The following is a 16,645-nucleotide window of genomic DNA, read 5'->3' on the forward strand; positions in this document are numbered from 1 at the left end:
TCGTTGTGGAACTTCTTTGTATTTATCTTATGGCTCTTTGCAGGGCGTTTGAGGCCGGCACGACTCGCAGCCCAAAAAGGGGGGCTGCGTTGCATCATTAGGCGGAGTTGACGGTTGGAATCTTCACTTTTCTTCGTTTCCTTTTTTTTCCCGTTTTTTTTTATTACTTTGTAGGGCATATTACTCGGTTTGGATTGGACCATTGTTGGCCCAGTTAGACAGCGTTATTGAACTCTTTTCTTAGTTTCTCGGGCACCACGGGGGGAGGGCCTCTCTTCTCGTCCCATTTCGCGTGTTGCACATGAAGAACTCCGTGATTTCGAAAAAAACCCGTGCAGGTGTGATTGTTCCCGGGGCTTTCCCCCAAATCCGATGAGAGGATCCTACAGCTTGAGGACGACCCAGTCCTTCAGGACATCCGGGTTCCCCCTCTGCAGCGCGCCCAGCACCCCGCCCACGGGGCCCTGCAGCTGCCCGCCGTCCCACCACAGCTTGGCGCCGGCATACGCCTCGACGAAGCCCTCGGGCCCGGAGACCACGAACAGGTTCTTCCCCGGCGGCGCGCCGCCGCCCGGCCCGGACGGGCACGGGCAGTCCTCCCGCTTGAACAGGGCGCGCTTCCCGGCGTTGGGCGCGCCGTCGACCATGCCGACGTGCGCGGCCTGGGAGTGGAACTTGCAGCCCTCGACGGCGTGCGTCGGCGGCGGCGGCGACGGCAGGCCGGCGCTGCCGGGGCTCTTGGGTCCGGGCCGCGCCAGGGCGGCGGCAAGGTCGGAGTCCCGGACGGCGGTGCCCTCCTGGTCGACGACGACGCGGACGTCGATCCTGTCGCCGTACTCCTCCTTCAGCGCGAGCAGCTCCCTGGCGATGGGCGAGGGCGCCGCCGTCTCCGCCGACAGCGCCTCGGCCTGGATCCCCGGCCCGGGCGCCCGCCTCGACGAAAAGGGGTTCCAGCTCCACGACGCCGTCGGGCGCGCGGGCCCCGGCGCGCGGCCGCCCTGCTGGATCTCGTCGCGGCCCCGCACGGCCCAGAAAATGGTCATGAACGGGCCCCCGGCAAGCGGGAGGACGGCGCGCGCGGCCTGCAGCGCGCTCGCGATGCCCGTGCCGCCGGCGAGGAAGACGACGCGGTCGCCCCGCCCGCCGAGGCGGGATCGCAGGTCGAACTCGCCGTGCGGGCCGCGCAGCTCGACCGTGTCACCCGCGGCGGGCCCGTCGGCGGAAGGGGACGGCGGGGAGAGGCGGCTCAGGTACGTCGAGACCTCGCCGCCCCGCACCGCGCGGACGTAGAGCCTCAGCGTGTCCTCATCGGCTGCCCCGGGCGGCGGCGGCAGCGGGGTGTACTCCCGCGCGACCTGGATCTGGGGCTGCTTGACCTCGACGCACCACAGGTCGAAGACGTCCCAGAGGGACGCCACACTGTGGAGGTGGCCCTTGGTGGTTGCGGGGGCCTTGAGGGTCAGGATGAAGGACGACGGGGAGACCTGGTCCCTGGCCACGACGTCGAAGCGGACGAACTTGCGGGCGTCGCCGAGGATTGTCTGCGAGGCCTGGTCGGAGGAGGACGGGGTGGCGGGGAAGAGCCACTGGGAGTCCCACGCGACGCCGCCGATGGCCAGGAGGACGAGGATCGGGAGGTACCGCGGGCTCACGAAGGAGCTTTTCCGGAATGTCTGGTGGGATGGCGGCGTTGGTGTGGTTTTGGGGGCGGCGGCTGTGGACTGGAGTCGGCGGCCGGCCGCGGACGGGATTAGACATGAGAGATGTGCGGGCTTCTCTTGCGCGGCATTGCGGCATATAGCCCGCCTGGCATCCCAACTATAAAATTGCCGGCGAGTTCGATTGAGACATGCCGCCGTCGCCGGTGTGCCAGCCCGGGATGACGCCGCGGCGGCCGGAGTGACACGAAGATGACGCTGGGTGTGTACGAGAGACCGTCCGCCGACGGGCCGGAATGCCACGCCGGCGGCGCGAGTTCCTGCGAGACACCGCATTCGCAGGTTATATGGTGTATCCCGGTGCTCGAGTTGATGTTTTGGCGTTTGCGAATATCTCAATCCACTCCCGGTTGTTAATGGTGATGCATGCGCTGGCGAAAGGGTCAGGTGGGTTGGTTTCCGAGCCAAGAGAGGAAACGCGCGGTCACGTGAGTTCGCGAATCACAGTTGAGCGACCTGGTCACTTACACCAAACGGCGTTTTCAATTCAAAAAAGTTCGGGATCTATCCGTTTTGGAACTAGGCGAATGATCCGGCGGTCGAGTGGAATAGATGGATCCGAACTCTGGTTGTGCGATTTCACCATTGAAAGCGTAGGCCCAGGTACACCGCACAAGGGTTACTTGCATTTAGGAGTTGGGCCGTTCCTTGGCCTATAAGTCAGACCCCTCGACAGAACAAGCCCATAACGTGAATCATCCTTCAGTATGCCTTCCAGGATCCTGGGCATGGTACTCCAGCTGGATGGGCGGTACTGGGTGCTGAAATGCACCAGCTTAATCAAGGCAGCAATAGTTCCATTTGTTAGATGGTTCGGCCAACGATGCCTCCTCTGCAGTTGGCTTGGGCGAACAGTAGAATACTCAGTGTAATTATCATCGCCACACATACACACTTACACGTAAATCCTCATCCTGGATTCTTTAGAGTTGGGAATAGCTAGGAGCGCAGACACAAGCACGCTCATTGGCCATCATGGATAGGTGCAATGGCTGTATTAGAACGGCAGACACGCAGGGAGAGGCCTCGCGAAGCAACCAAGCACGGGGGGGGGGACCACCAGCTGAATGATACAAATGTCTCTCACGACCTGTCTTTCACCTCCGATCAATCGGCTCATTTTCGAACACCGAGACATTGATGCATACCAGCCGGCCGCTCGCTCCCAGAATGAGGGGTCAGTTGGGCCGGGACTCGGCCCTCGTCGGATCGTAAGCGGACTTTTGTGGTGGTGTGGTGATGGTGGTGAGGGTGAGGGTGTGGTCGGCCTGGAATGCCTCGGTACGTTGCATTGGATGCGCCGCTCGAAGCTCGGCCCAGGCAGGCATCCTTCCGATATAATTCCAAAACATTCACTACGCCAGTACTTGGCAAGAGCTGGCCCGAAAAAAGTTAGGCAGGGGGTGTGGCCTGCCCACCGCCGAGTGCGCTTCGGAGGTGTTCGTTGCAACCTCCTCGAGGGACGAGCCTGCATTGGCTGACGTAGCATATTATGCGAGAGGGCGCCGCCTCGCTTCGCCTCGCCCTGCCCTACTTCGCACGCACCAAGAATGCGGGTGTGGTCCGCCGTGGTGATGTTGCCTCGGTCGTTCTGGTCAAGACGGAAGGTGGCATTCTTTTCCTTTCATTGGACTTGCTAATCGAGAGTTCACTCTGCCGAGGAATCCCTGCTGCCGGATAGTCGACATGCTTGAAGAGGAGCTAGCTAGCAAAGGCAGAAAAGGTGGTGTCAGAGACAAGGTGGGCGGTCGAGGGCGGTCGAGGTTCATTCACCTCCTTTTTTTTTTTTCAAGACTTCGAGAGGCTTGGCCCTGCCTACACTGAGGTCAAGAAAAAGTAGAATATAGAGTGCTTATGGAGGCTCGTATGAAAGGGTGACATTCGTCTAGCTTTCCGAGCCGAATGATTGATACCGATCCGGAACTGGCGGACCAAGGCTTCTGTTCCGGACCACGACTCGGCAAGAGTCTGAAAACCACTGGCCGCCAAGAAAACAGAATGAAACCTTGGAGTTGCTTGCTGCAATGAGGTTGAACACAGTCTGGACGCAAGGTGGCTGCCGACAAGAGACACACAAGCAAGCCCCTAGCCACCACTGCGCAATGAGAGACTGTGTATGCATGAGACTCACCATCGCACTCCCCTCTGCCGCTCATGTGGCATCCCTTGAAATTATGCGCTCACTGCCTCGAACCTATACCAAGTCTAAACGTTCCAGCCCTTCCGACTCCTCGGGGAGATGGTCCGCGTGTTCTATCATACAAAGAGGCTCCTACACTGCCCCGGCCCGGTCACGGCAGACATGTCTGCCCTCACAGCCTCAGAATCCGCCGGTTCTCGTCGATCCCCCCGCGGAACATGTCGGCCACCACCCTCCCCTCGAGGACCGTCTCCTTGACGATCCCCTCGACGTGCTTCGGCTCGACCCTGCCGTACCATATCCCTTTGCCCGCAAGGGGATGCTTCTCCCCCCCAGCCGTCCGCAGGCCCGGCGGAATGTACACAATGATATTACCCGCGAACTTGTGCCCGCCAATATGGCTAATAAGCCCAACCCTGGCCGACATCTTGCGCCCTTCGCCGTGCTCCTCCTTCCCACCCCCCGCGGGCGCCACAATCCTCCCCTCCCCCTCCCCGCTCTCGTCGACCTCGACCGGGCCCTTCGACACGCCCACGCCCACCCCCTCCAACTGCCGCTCGAACTCGTCCCTCAGCACAGGCCCCAGGACCCCGCACCGCATGTCCCGCCCCCCGTGCCCGCAAATCAGCACCAGGACGTCCTCGACGTCCTGCACGCCGTACAGCAGAGACTGGTACGCCTCCTTGCGCGTCAGCCGGTCGCGGTGGATCGGCGACAGCCCGTCGTGCATCTTGTGCAGCTTCTCGGGGAGGAGGTACCCCTTGGCCAGCGCCTCCACGCTGTCGAAGCTGACCCGCGGCAGGAATGGGACGTACTTGAAGCTCGGGAGCAGGTAGGCGCTCGTCGTCTGGAGCTCGCTCCGTTTGGGGACGGACGAGGGGAACGACGAGTTGAGGACCGAGATGTTGTGCCATGGCTATAATGGCGGGAAGAAGAAAGCACTTACCGTCAGCCTGTCTGTTCTCTCTCTCTCTCTCTCTCGCTCTGAATCATCTCGTACGTCGCTCATAGTACCGGGGAAGTTGCCATGGTCTCTTCAATATCTGTCAAAGAACCAGCAACTTTGCCGGTGTTTTGACATGAGACAGACAGGCGCGGTAGAACATCTTACTTGCTCTCCCCGTCCCTCTCCTTCACGCACACGCACACACAGTACAGTCTCCCTCACTAATACACACTTATACGCTCATGTTTACATTCACTTGAAAGAAAAACGAGGGAGAAGCAAAAAAAAAAATACAGAGAATAAAAACTCACATCGCTGTACGTCCCCCCACGCCCAAACAGCTCCTTGAGGTCCGCCGCGAGGTTGTCCCCGCTATTCTCCTCCTCGATCCGCGACGTCCAGTCGTCCTTGCCCGTGCACGCGAGCACCTGCTCGGCGTACGCCGACACGACGCCGTTGAGCGGGCTCTTGTGGTCAATCTCCAGGCCCTCCGGCATCGCCGGCGTGGCGGCGCACGCGCACGACGGCGACGGGCAAGTCGGGACGACCTCGAACGGCGGGGGAGGGGCGGAAGGCCGGGGCCGCGGTCTCGAGGACGACGGCCTCGCTGCTCCTGCGGCGAACGTGCGCCGCGGGGCCTCCAGCCGCGAGGAGGGCGACAACGGGGCCGGGCTCGCCGTGCGCCAGCGGCCTCGCGCGAGGCGCGGCACGGCTGCTCTCGATATTGAATGCATTGCTTGTGTCTGCGCCGGTCTTTTCCCCCCAAAAGGTCCCCAAGGGAGGGAGAGATAGAGACTGTGTGGTTTATTGCGGACCCGGGCGCGTTCCGTGAGGGCGATGTGACGTATGTCGACGAACGCCACGGGCTGCAGATGTGGGTTCCTTATTTTTTTCGTTGATTACCTACCTTTTAGTCAAGACAAACAGGTGAGAAAGGTCTCCCTGCTTGCAAATCGATGTCTCCGTAGTGGCCTCGGAGCTCGCTGCGGACCTTGACCCCGGCACCGAGCGGGAGTAAGCCGGACCAAGAGCAGCAAAGGGGGTGAAATGAGCGTAATGCCAGGTAATCCCTCAATTGTCACTGGGCGGCCAACAGCCCCGAAGCTATGACCACTCGCCCGGCACTGCGTTCCGGGTCCAACTTCCGGTACTTGGGACTTGCCGGTGTCTATCCGTGCTCGCCCGTCTATCACAATCACGTGCAAAGGCCAAAAAGACTATCCGAACCCCGTTCATTTAGGGGGAGGGGGGGTGGTTCAACCGCTCGGAGCCGAAATTCGGATCTGATTTCCACCTCACCGCAAGGGGTATCTGGGCCGGGGGTGTTGCTGTACTATGCACTATAGTACAGGGACCGGCGCACGGTCAGTTCCTCCCCCCCCCCCTTTGTAGTCCACATTCCACATTACCATAGCCGAGAGCCTCATCCATTCCAGCGTGCAATTCCCCGGCAGGCAGGAAAGCCAAATAATTTGACGACATCTCCCACTATATTCCAACCAACACGAGAGAAGAGGAGGCCGGGAAGGAAGGGGGGAAAAGAAAAGAAGACGTCTCCACGGCCCGGACTACGGCACCTCAGTATGGCTTGGCTTGGCGATCGCAACACACAACAGACGACCCTACACTCTAATCCAAGCCTTGTAACCTCCCGTGCTGGTGTCTTGATCATACCCCCCCCTCTCTTTTCCCTGGATGGCCCAAGCTTTGGGACCTTGTTCCAAATGCTTAACCCTAGACTACCAAAACCGGGCGAAATCCATCCATCGTGAGGCTCTCTTCGTGGGAGAAGGGGGAACCACAGTGTGTGCCAGTGAACCAGACCCCATCCTCCCTCCCCCCCCTCTTGCTCCTCCCCTTCCCCTCTCCTTAAATTGTTCCCGCTCCTGTTCGGGGGGTGACATGGTCCTCCGGAGTGTAGACGAGGTAGGGTCGAGAACCACCGTCCGGCAACTAGCCAAGAAAGGAATCAGAGGAATTTTTTTTTTCGCGAGAGAAAATTTACCGAGACAAAACTTGCATGTCGCATCTGTTTTCGTGCAGGACCGCGAGATTGGACGCTCCACCGACCTCCACGACCGGTGTGGTCCGCCACACCGGTCCGAAGGCCCGACGAGTGAGTTGGTTCGCTCCAACGTTTCGCGCCAAGGCAAGACAGCATTGGGCCTAGGACGGAAAGAAAAGTCGGTCCGCCCCTGGTTCGTACTACCGACAACGTCGCCGCAGACTGTGGCGACGCATGTTCCCCAAAGGATCCACGACCGCCGCCGCCTTCTTCCATCTCCCTCTGAGCCTCCAGCGAACCCTCATGTAGCGTAGTATCCCGGCATCCAAATGCACCGTTGAGAAGCCGAACCGAAGGTTACCGTACCGCATGGCTGCATTCCGCATGCCAGCTATGCGACCGACCTGAGACATGCATACCGATCCCTCTCGTTCTGCAAAATCACGGTACAAGGGATGTCATTGGGGGTAAATGGAGGATGCGGTAAACCAGAGGTGGCGTGAATCCATCGCCCCTCTTTCATCTTCATCTCGTGTTGTCTAGGTAGCTCCATCGTCCTTCGCTTGTCTGCCTACTCTGCATAGCACATGCCATACCCCTCTCCTCTTCCTCGTCATTGCGTCTGCTATCGTCCCCTAACTGACATGTTTCCTTGGGCTGTCTTCCTCATGTACAGGGTATAATGTTACATAGACAAATGTCTGGCAAATTCAACAAGCAGAACATTGGTGCAACAACGTGGCTGCATCGTGACAATCCTGTCATGCAGGCTTTTGGCAATCCAAGCTCTCGTTCTCTCCAAACCCGAAAAAAAATAGAAAAACAAGACAGCGGAAAAAAAGTTCAAAATTCCCAAATGCCACCCCGGACGCCCTAATATGCATTGGAGGAAAAAGAAAAAAGAAAAGGGGGGAGGGGGGGGGAGAAAACAGCTTTGGTGCGTGTAGAGGCAGGTGTTAACGCTGCGTGTATACAATATCCAAGATTCTGGGAAACGTTGTGTCCATTGGGTCCTCCATCTGCCAACATTTCCCCAGAGGCAGTTTGCCGTCTTTGCCATCATCCTCATTATTGTAAACCTTTCCGCCAGCTACGGGTGCGTCGCCGGGCTGGCGGTCTCGTAGGAGCCGCAGCGCATCCAGTCGGTGTTCTAATGCGGCCCGATGAGCACGTGCCTCTTCCCAAACCGTACTCGCAGCCTCAACCACGGCGCTTGCGACTGCCAACCGATCCAGAAGGACCGAGGCTTCCGATATCGAGCCTTCGGCAGTGAGCACGTCGGCAGCCTCCAGAATAACATAGCTCATGAATGGAGGGGGCGCGCTCAGCGGGGTTCGCCGGGCTTGAAGCAGGACTTCCAGCATGCCAGTGATGTCCAGGACTTGCTTCGCTTCCCCTTCTATCCTTGCCAAGTATTGCACACGCACCGCCGCACTGGTCTGCACAGAGGTGTACATGTGCCGGTGGACCTTGACCAGGCCATGGTGGTACAGAAGATGGACCGTGAGAAATGTGCTGAGGGTTCCATCCTGCGCAGCCAGGTCCATGTTGCCTGGACTGTAGGCGAACCGTTCGGGAAGTGAGTCACGCCATACTACTAGTTTCTCCGTGGAAGAGTCAATAAAAGCAGCGGGATCTCCGTCCGAGGGCAGGCTCTGGGCGGTTCTGTACACGTTAGACATGACATCCGCCCAGATGGCCACAAGTTGGACAAGATAGGCCGATAGTGCCAATGGTTGATTCGCCAACTTGGATGAGCTAGAGGGGAGTGCCGGGAAAAAGGGTGCCTGGGACTCGACCTGGTTCTCGAACGCTTCGGCTTCGCACGGTAATCGGATAAAAATGTCTTCGGCGTTGAGGATGCAGACACGGTTTGGGAACATGCCGTTGAGTCGTTCCAAGACAAAACACGCCCAGTACGTCCGTCTCCGACTCTCTGCGTACCCTGCTCTGCTCAAGTCATAGGGAAATACCGTTAGGCCCGCTTCGGCCGATTTGTCGAGTTCCAAATTTAGCTGAAGGCACGTGGCCGCCGAGATGGCCGCACTCGACATGTCGTTCGCTTCGCTCGGTTTGGATATGGAAAGGTAGTAGAGCGCCAAAAGGAGGCGGGCTTGTACAAGCTGGAGACCGGATGCAGCTCGTTGCTGCGCGTAGTGGGCGACTTGTGCGTACTCGTGGGCGATGTTTTTGACCCCGCCCGACAAGGCGACACCGACGGCAAGGATGCTATAGGTGAGCATCAGGTCTTCTGGAGACTTTGTATGAGCATTACCGGCCACCCAAGATTTGAACGCTGTCTCGGGCAAAAAACGAAGGGCCATGGTGCTGTCGTTGTGTACGAAGAAGGAGGAGATTACGGTGTTAATTGACTGAGGGTCGGAGACGTACGGATCTGATTGCCATGCTCGGTTGAGCACGTCCTCGTGGATACGAGGGAGCTCAATTGGCTGGCGATGCTGCCAGGAGATGCTCGCCTTCGCCGCCTCGGGCGTGCGGTTCAACGACAACGGCGCTTCGCTCGCCATTGGGGGGTAGGTGTCGAAACCAAGCCGCATCCTCTTGTGAGGCATTGAGGGCTCTGGACTTGGTTGGCGGTAAGCGGTGCGAGGAGAAACCGAGGCGCTGGAGTTGCTGCCGGGTCGGTGCATGTCGTTCGGGTTGACCAGACCTCCTAACCGCCGCATGTCTTCCGGCTCTGCAGGAGGCGTCGACGGAGACGTATTGTGGCCGCCTCGCGGTCTGGATCCCGGGCACCACGTTAGCAAGATACGCCAGACAAGGGGGCTGCCCTGGAAGGACAAGAACCCGCCGCCACAACCACTTACGCATTCTTGAATTTGCAGATCCTGCCAAACTTCTCGCATTGCACACAGCGAGGGTAGTCCGGGTCGCATTTGATCTTCTTTTCTCTGCACGTAACACAGGCAATCGCCAGTCTCTTTCTCGGCTTCCCTGCTTTGGTCACACCCCAGTGGGCATTGACTGCCTCACCGTCAATTACGGTCTTGCAGTGGCTTCCGTCGTCGTAGAAATAGCACATGCCCTCCCCGGGCACCTCCGCGGCTCGGACAAACCGCGGAAGGAAATGGGTCCCTGTCCATATCTTGGGGCCGAGGCCATCTTTTGATGGGAGTCCCTCGGAGTTCCCAGTGCTGGTTGGTGTCTGTGCCTGCATGAGAACGGGTCCGGAAGAAGGGCGCTGGTCTCGGTAGGAAGAACCCGAGTCTTTGTTGCTGGAATACTGGTAGGAAAGTCTGTCATGGGGGGCACGTAGTGGAGGCTGGTTCTCTCTCGATACCAAAGCGTACTCGTGCTTCCCTGCTTCGTGATGCATCGACCACGCGCCGCCCAAACCAACTTCAGATCTAGATTCCGGGCGCACGTGCTCCGATTCGCGGTACCTTGGGGACCCAGGGCCCGAGAAGGAACGGGATAGCCCGTGTAGCGCTTGCCTCTCGTGGTCGTATCTCGCATCATAGGTGCTTCTCGGTTGGGACATTGCTGGCGAACCATCCTGAGGCGGGAAGTATGATGCAGCATACGAGCGATCGCTATGGGCCTGTGCCATACGCGGTCGGTCGAGAGGGGATGTCGCTGGGTACGTTGCTGTCCTGTCGGACAATGGGGAGTGCAACGGTCTGACTGAAGACGGGGGTCCAAAGAGGCTGCTCAACGACGGCAATTGCTGCCGAGGAGCGCTTTGTGTCGAGTCTTTACGGCCGGGGCCGTCTTCCGGGCTCTTCCCAACAGTCGACATGTCGGCCGCTGAGCTGTGTTCATAATTCGACATGGGCGGAGAGACTGGGCCAAACCTGGCGTTCCAAAGCTTATCCGCGGGAGGAGATGGTCTGGAAGAGTACGAGGAGGATGACGGGCTAACCAGCCCAGGCGGAGAATCTGGGGCGGCCAAACGGGGATGGGGTTCCAGAGCTAGAATACCCATTGAAAAAAACGAGTTGATGCGACGGAGGGTAGGGCCGTTGGGCATGTGCGGCCTTGAATACCTTCAAATGCAGTCAAGCCGACGGCCTCGACAATCAACCGGCAGGATGGAGGAAGAAGGCTTGGGCAGAATATATTACTCAAGTCAACAAGCAAGCTAACAGCATAGCTGAGCTGGCTGGCACACGACTGTTATTAAGGTTTGTATGCCACGGCCGGGGTGGGTTGAGAGAAGACGAGTCCAAGATCCGGATGTTTGATCAAGGAGATTCAAATGGCAGGACGGCGCGTCAAATGTGTTGGCGACCTCGGGACGGCGGATGGGTTGCAAAGGTATTCCTTCTCTGTTGTGCTTGATGATGTCGGAAGTCAGATCAGGAAAGTGAGAGGTAGAGTGAAGAAAGAGCAGAAGCAGGCGAGAGGGAGCAGGATATAATGGAGACGGGCGGCTTTTGAGTAGTAGGTCAGGCGCGGAGAGCGCCTCAAGGTATGCATGTCCTATCCACCTCCCATGTATATACATGTTCACAGGAGCAACTGCCCAGTTGCCCCCCTTCGGCCACATTCAGGGCAACGAGCTGCGAGATAGATACACCGAAGAGCCAAAAGGAGACACTAAGGAGCAGGACCAACAGACTGGATTGGCTTGGCTCATTAGATTGGGGAAGGGAGCCGGAAAGGGCACCGATATAGTGCTGCAAGTGTACACGACGGGTAGGAAGTACCGTTCGTTCTAGGCGCACACACGTGCGGTGCATCTTCCATGGCCCTTGCCCGTGTCTCCGCCATCTCTTCGGCTTGCTAGGATGAGGGAAGGGGGGGGGGGGGGGGGGGGGGGGGGGGTGAGGTGGAAGCTAATTCAACCTAGTGCCTTGTCGGCACCGACGGCATGGCGTGTGAGAGTGGCCTTGTTGACGGTTGCGAGGGGAGGAGGAGCTATCCATACACTACTAGTGTACGTATTTCGGAGGCACAAGTCGCATTCCCTCGAGGCATTAGTTTGACGGATAGGGCCTGCACCTAGCGTCGCAGTGTCATAAGGCACAGCGATGGCAGAATGGGGCAGCTGGGTCTAGCTGTGCTCGATGAGGGAATCCTGGCTGCATGCTTACCGGGGTCCCAGGAGAGTGTGGGTGCCGGGGGGTGAGTCGCAGCGGAGGTGTGGCATGGGGGGAGCAGAGAAGAGAGAAGCCGCGAAGGGAGGGCACCCGGTAGACGCCCTAGGAGGGCTGGTCAGGGATGGCTTGGAAGCGGTAGGGGGGTTCCTGGGCCGGGGATCCTTGAAGGTTTGGGGGACGGGAAGGGCAAGACGGGGAGGCAGTGAGAGGCAAAAACGTGCGACGCATGGTCCAGGTTTTGCAAAGGGCCTATCTGGTGTCGGCGTTACAGATGAGAGACGGGATGACAGCGGCACCAATACTTTTTTTACCTTCTTCTGCAGAGGTGGCTGGACGAGAAAGATGAGATGATGGTTCCTGGGGTAAAAAGTTTAAATAAAATAAAATAAATCCAACGCTGGATCGTAATGCAAACCCCCTCGTCCGCGGTTGCTAGGAACATCTAGTGAAAAGGAAAGGGGAGCTGCGTGTTTACCGACCAGATTGCCAAGCCTAGGGCAAATGGCAAATTGGAGACGATGCACTACTTCGTGTTCTTTGGTCGTTTATGGTGGTTGGGGCTTCGAAGGATGCATGATGAGGGTCGAAATCCCTTCCTGCGATCCACCCTGAATGAGCCCAGATGGCGAAATAGACATAACGAGATAGGCTCGGATTGCCGGGCGAGAAAAGGAAATGACGAGAGCGGTGCGTCGGTTGTTGGTTCATTCCAAGAGAGGTTGTGGACCTCGGCGCGGGGTTGAGGGCTGGATATCCCGTCACGTCAATCTTGGGCAACAAAAGGTATTCTTCGTAGGTACACAGCAGGTGACCGCAACCTACACTAGGGTTGGTTGGGATCCCGGCGGCGGGCGGGCTTCAGAGCAACCGATCTTGGGTTAAGCCGTGGTTTCGATGTGGCCCAAGTACTCCGTATCCCGTACCGCATAGTAGGTAACCCAACCGCAGTGCAGCGCGCAGCGCAGCGCAGTGCGGCGTAGCGGTGCAGGGGGGGCCGCCGACCGGATTTCCTCTGCTTGAATTGATTCGAGACCGGGGTCAACGGGCGTGATGAGGCGATGTCGAACGGAGAGAGAAAAGCTACCTAGCCATTTGGCGTGGACGCAAGTGGCGCAAAAGTACCTACCTGCCTGTCTCGGGAGGGATCAAGGTACTGCTTAGTTCTTCCAACGTCCTTGTGGGCTCCAAAGAGGACAAGGTTGGTTCTCCTGCAGCGATAGCAGAGGCTAATAAGAGCCCGGCATGTCTTCATTAGGCCGATCCCATTCCCCTGGGTACACTGTGACGGTACGGAGGGCTGCGAAGATCTGGACCGGACCTGTCCAGGCCTGCAGCCGGCAGCGCAGCGTGCTGCATACATAGAGAAGAGTGCATGCAGAGCAAACCAGGTCAGGCCAGGACAGGCGTATGGAGCTCGAAAAATGGAGTTCCGCACCGAGGCTTGCCGAAGCCCCTGCGCAAGGCCTGCATCGGTCTCGGGCCTTGGTATGTCGAGAAGAAGAGGGACCCCTTTTTGTGCGTGCGTGCGTGTGTGTGTGTGTGTATGCATGTGTATGTTTGTGTCCCCTCGCCTGGTTGTATTCAAGGGTGGCCTAGTCAAGATGGAAGCAAAGATGGTTCTTTTGCTCTCCCAGCAGGTTCAATTTCGCGACAGCGACCGAGGCGCTCGTTCTGGCGTGCCGCTAGAAAAAGAGAGGGAGGAAGCTAGCTGATTGGTTAGCTAGCTAGTACTGTGGCATCATGGCTAGGATCCAATGTCAGCCCAGGGCTAATGCCTGCCGGCAGAATGCTCGTCTTGGCGGCGGGTTGGGCAGCCTCTCAGTGTCTTGGATTGGAGATCAACTGGCAAGACAAGACAAGGCTAGTAGACGGTCAAGCGATGAGACTTGGTCCGGTAACACTCCGTCGGCCAGCCGCCGGTGGCAGTGGTATCAACGCTAAACAGGGAAGATGAGAGAGGCAGGTTGTTGGTCATCATGGTTGTGCGTTGTAATGAGAATGCTTGATGACGGCGCCGCTTACTCTGGTAGTCGTTTGGCGGTCAGGACCCATCCATGTGGCTGAGGATGGACCGGTTACACCATTGCACCTCACTCGTCCTTGTCGTCGGCCGTTTTCCGTGGCCCCCGAGTCGGACTTGGCCGTCGATGGCTCCTCCGTCAAAGATATCGGCCGAAAGTCTTGGTTTCTGCAGATTTGCAGCGGATGATGCAACACGACAAAGCATCATCGGTCCCTCGCGATAGCAAAGATGGACAGGTTGATGGGAAGACGCAGCCAGCCAGCTGCACGGCGGCTGCCAGGTCAGTCTAGGGCAGCCATTCCACACGGCACCTCATTCCCACAGCGTTTTGACTTTGCATACGGCGGCAGATGCCGCAAATCATGTACAAAGCATCATTGAGTACTGTGCTTGGAGAGGAACTGTTGTTTTCCCACAGTGTCGTAACGGACCGGTCAACGCCGTGCCCCCTCCGGGGTAGTGTTGCATTGAAGAGTCGGAGGGACGGAGCACTTTTGGATAATTTGGAGTGATGTGCAGGGAAAATGCTGCTTAATAACGCATGTGTCGTCAACGTGCACCAACATGACCCGTTTCCTTGAACCGAAAGCCCCTCCATCTCCGGGCTGAGACAGGCCATGGTTTGCCGTAGATGAGGCACCGGATCCGAGATGGGATAGATGGGACGAACATTGATAGACTGGGGTTGGAGGATGGTGTGGCGACATGTGAGAAGAGAGTGTTTTTGTCGATGAGGGTCAAGGTGTTTCTCGATGTGGTAAAGGCCGAGTTCCTCAAGGCATATGGCTCGGTGTAGACGCAGTAACGAGCGCCTGGATACCGACGGTCAATAGGTCAATGGGGAGCTAGCATGTAGCTGCCTTGACCCTACACAGGTACGTACCCGATGGCTCTAGGTGGAATACCCGAGCCAGGCCAGGGGCGGCTCTACTCTCCACAGGGAAGGTGGCAAGTCCACTATACTTTGACGGTCCCCAGTTCTCTCCCGCGTATAATTTTCCTTGCCCTTCAAGTGGCTAAGCAACGAACGCAGCAAACGTCCAGAGCGCCGGGCAAGAGTAGTGAGAGCATTGTATTGTGTATGGATGCCCATGAACGTGGCTGCAGGTCCCAAGGGTCGCATCAAACCTTAAGCACTCGGCGATGGTCGTGTCGCTTGTATATCCTCATGCTTGTTGGGGAAGGTTTATGTTTGGCATGTGGGAGTGGAATTGAATGCATCAATCCCGAGATGATGGTCTTGTCTGCATGCCATTCGGCCAATGCGGGAGTGCCTTGCAACAATGCCGTTTCCTTCGCTCTGTGCACACACGACTTGCAGGTTGTGAGATCGCCTCAAGGCAAAATGCCTTCCCTGGCTTGGCTATTGGATGGTATCGATGTCCGTCCGCATCAGCAGTCCTTTTCTTTATTTCTTTTATTTCTTCATTGCTGCGTACACGGCGTATCCCCTCCAAAGGCGAGCTGCAAGGCGCAAGTATAAGTGCAGTGAACAACCCACAAGCCAGACAAAGACATGTTCCAGGATACATACCATGTCCTGTTTGTCCCCCTACGGACACGGCGCCACAAACTTGCCTCAAGCTCTCTTTCCGTTCCCACAATCGGTTCGGGGGAGTAGGAGCAAGCATATAAGATACAGGGGCGTCTCACCGGGGCATCTCCCGGACCGGAACCTTAGTCGTGCCATGCCGACTGCTCCATGGTGCGCAGAGCACACACACACACACTTGCAAACCACGCGCGGTCCAACAGCATTTACCATAGTACCTCCTCCACAGGCTCCCCTCACCTCGGCCGTCCAGGGTGCTAAGCTGCCTTGAGGCGCCATTGTACCCGAGGCCATGTGGAATGTCTTAGCTAAGCCAAGGTCAGATTCCCTTGGCTATCGGTCAACGAAACGATTGCCTCATTTGGGCAAAGCGGCTTTGCGGGGCAAGCCGGGTCAGTCTACTATGGTAGGTAGGTGGTACTATCTCCGGTCTCCAACTCAGCCTTCCAAATCTCCATGTGCACAACATGTTGCCTGTTATGTGCCCGGACCTGCCGGAGAGACCTACGCGGTGCCGCTACAAAGCAAGGTTCTACCTTTGTTGCCATTGGCAGATGGGTAAAAAGTTGGTTAGAGATATCGTCACTTAAGACAGGTCGTAGTCATCAGCATAGGTACAAAGGGATGGGCTAGTGCAATTTCACCATGAACTTGAGCCATGTATGGATGCTCCCCCCGATGCTACATAGTATCCATATATGGTAGCCATCTTGCTATGCATACGAACGAATGCCGTTGTCTCCAGACAATGCTGAAGGCATACCATACAACGACAAGCGAGATAGGGCCTGTGTTCTTGGCTCCAGCGACTCACCTCGGCTATCCTTCTGCTCGATGGCGGCGTGGCTCTCAACTGCGCCGCAATGCAATGTGCAGAATTGTAAGACGATAGTTCTGTCGTGGTCATAATAAGAGGTGATGGGCAAGGTACATTGTCGGTATCAGCCAGTGGAACGAACCCCTTGAGGATATGATGTGGTGGCCTGTGCCAAACAGACCCGAAAGAACCACTGTGCACCAGTCATGGGCAGAGACAGGGACGAGGAGACTGAGTTTCCCAACTGCCGTTCTCTGCCATGCCTGTACTTGCCGGTAGTATGCTCCTCCACATCGTCAACCGCCGTGCCCCGTGCCCCCGTACCCGTCGGATACCCGCATGGGTGACGGGCCATCCTTTTTCGCTGCGCAAGAGGGAGAG

At 57.7% G+C, this 16,645-nt stretch overlaps 4 protein-coding genes across 4 annotated transcripts; all 4 read right to left on the reverse strand.

Annotated features, from left to right (window-relative positions):
- Window positions 1–383: 383 nt before the first annotated feature.
- Window positions 384–1,994, reverse strand: EsH8_III_000660 (cytochrome b5 reductase family protein; the record flags this gene model as incomplete). Its single annotated transcript, XM_083262385.1, has 1 exon — window positions 384–1,994. One exon carries the CDS (start codon window positions 1,992–1,994, stop codon window positions 384–386), a length of 1,611 nt encoding a protein of 536 aa, XP_083122872.1.
- A 2,036-nt stretch (window positions 1,995–4,030) lies between these two features.
- Window positions 4,031–5,538, reverse strand: EsH8_III_000661 (sucrase/ferredoxin-like domain-containing protein; the record flags this gene model as incomplete). Its single annotated transcript, XM_083262386.1, has 2 exons — window positions 4,031–4,774; window positions 5,116–5,538. 2 exons carry the CDS (start codon window positions 5,536–5,538, stop codon window positions 4,031–4,033), a joined length of 1,167 nt encoding a protein of 388 aa, XP_083122873.1.
- Window positions 5,539–7,765: 2,227 nt separating this feature from the next.
- On the reverse strand, window positions 7,766–8,863 carry EsH8_III_000662 (fungal specific transcription factor domain-containing protein; the record flags this gene model as incomplete). The annotated part of the gene is made up of 1 exon (XM_083262387.1): window positions 7,766–8,863. The coding sequence occupies one exon, from the start codon at window positions 8,861–8,863 to the stop codon at window positions 7,766–7,768; it is 1,098 nt and encodes a 365-aa protein (XP_083122874.1).
- A 175-nt stretch (window positions 8,864–9,038) lies between these two features.
- Window positions 9,039–10,800, reverse strand: EsH8_III_000663 (uncharacterized protein; the record flags this gene model as incomplete). The annotated part of the gene is made up of 3 exons (XM_083262388.1): window positions 9,039–9,060; window positions 9,201–9,551; window positions 9,638–10,800. 3 exons carry the CDS (start codon window positions 10,798–10,800, stop codon window positions 9,039–9,041), a joined length of 1,536 nt encoding a protein of 511 aa, XP_083122875.1.
- Window positions 10,801–16,645: the final 5,845 nt, after the last annotated feature.

This window comes from Colletotrichum jinshuiense, chromosome 3 (genome assembly GCF_051148585.1).
Source record: "Colletotrichum jinshuiense chromosome 3, complete sequence".
NCBI classification, from domain to species: Eukaryota; Fungi; Ascomycota; class Sordariomycetes; order Glomerellales; family Glomerellaceae; genus Colletotrichum; species Colletotrichum jinshuiense.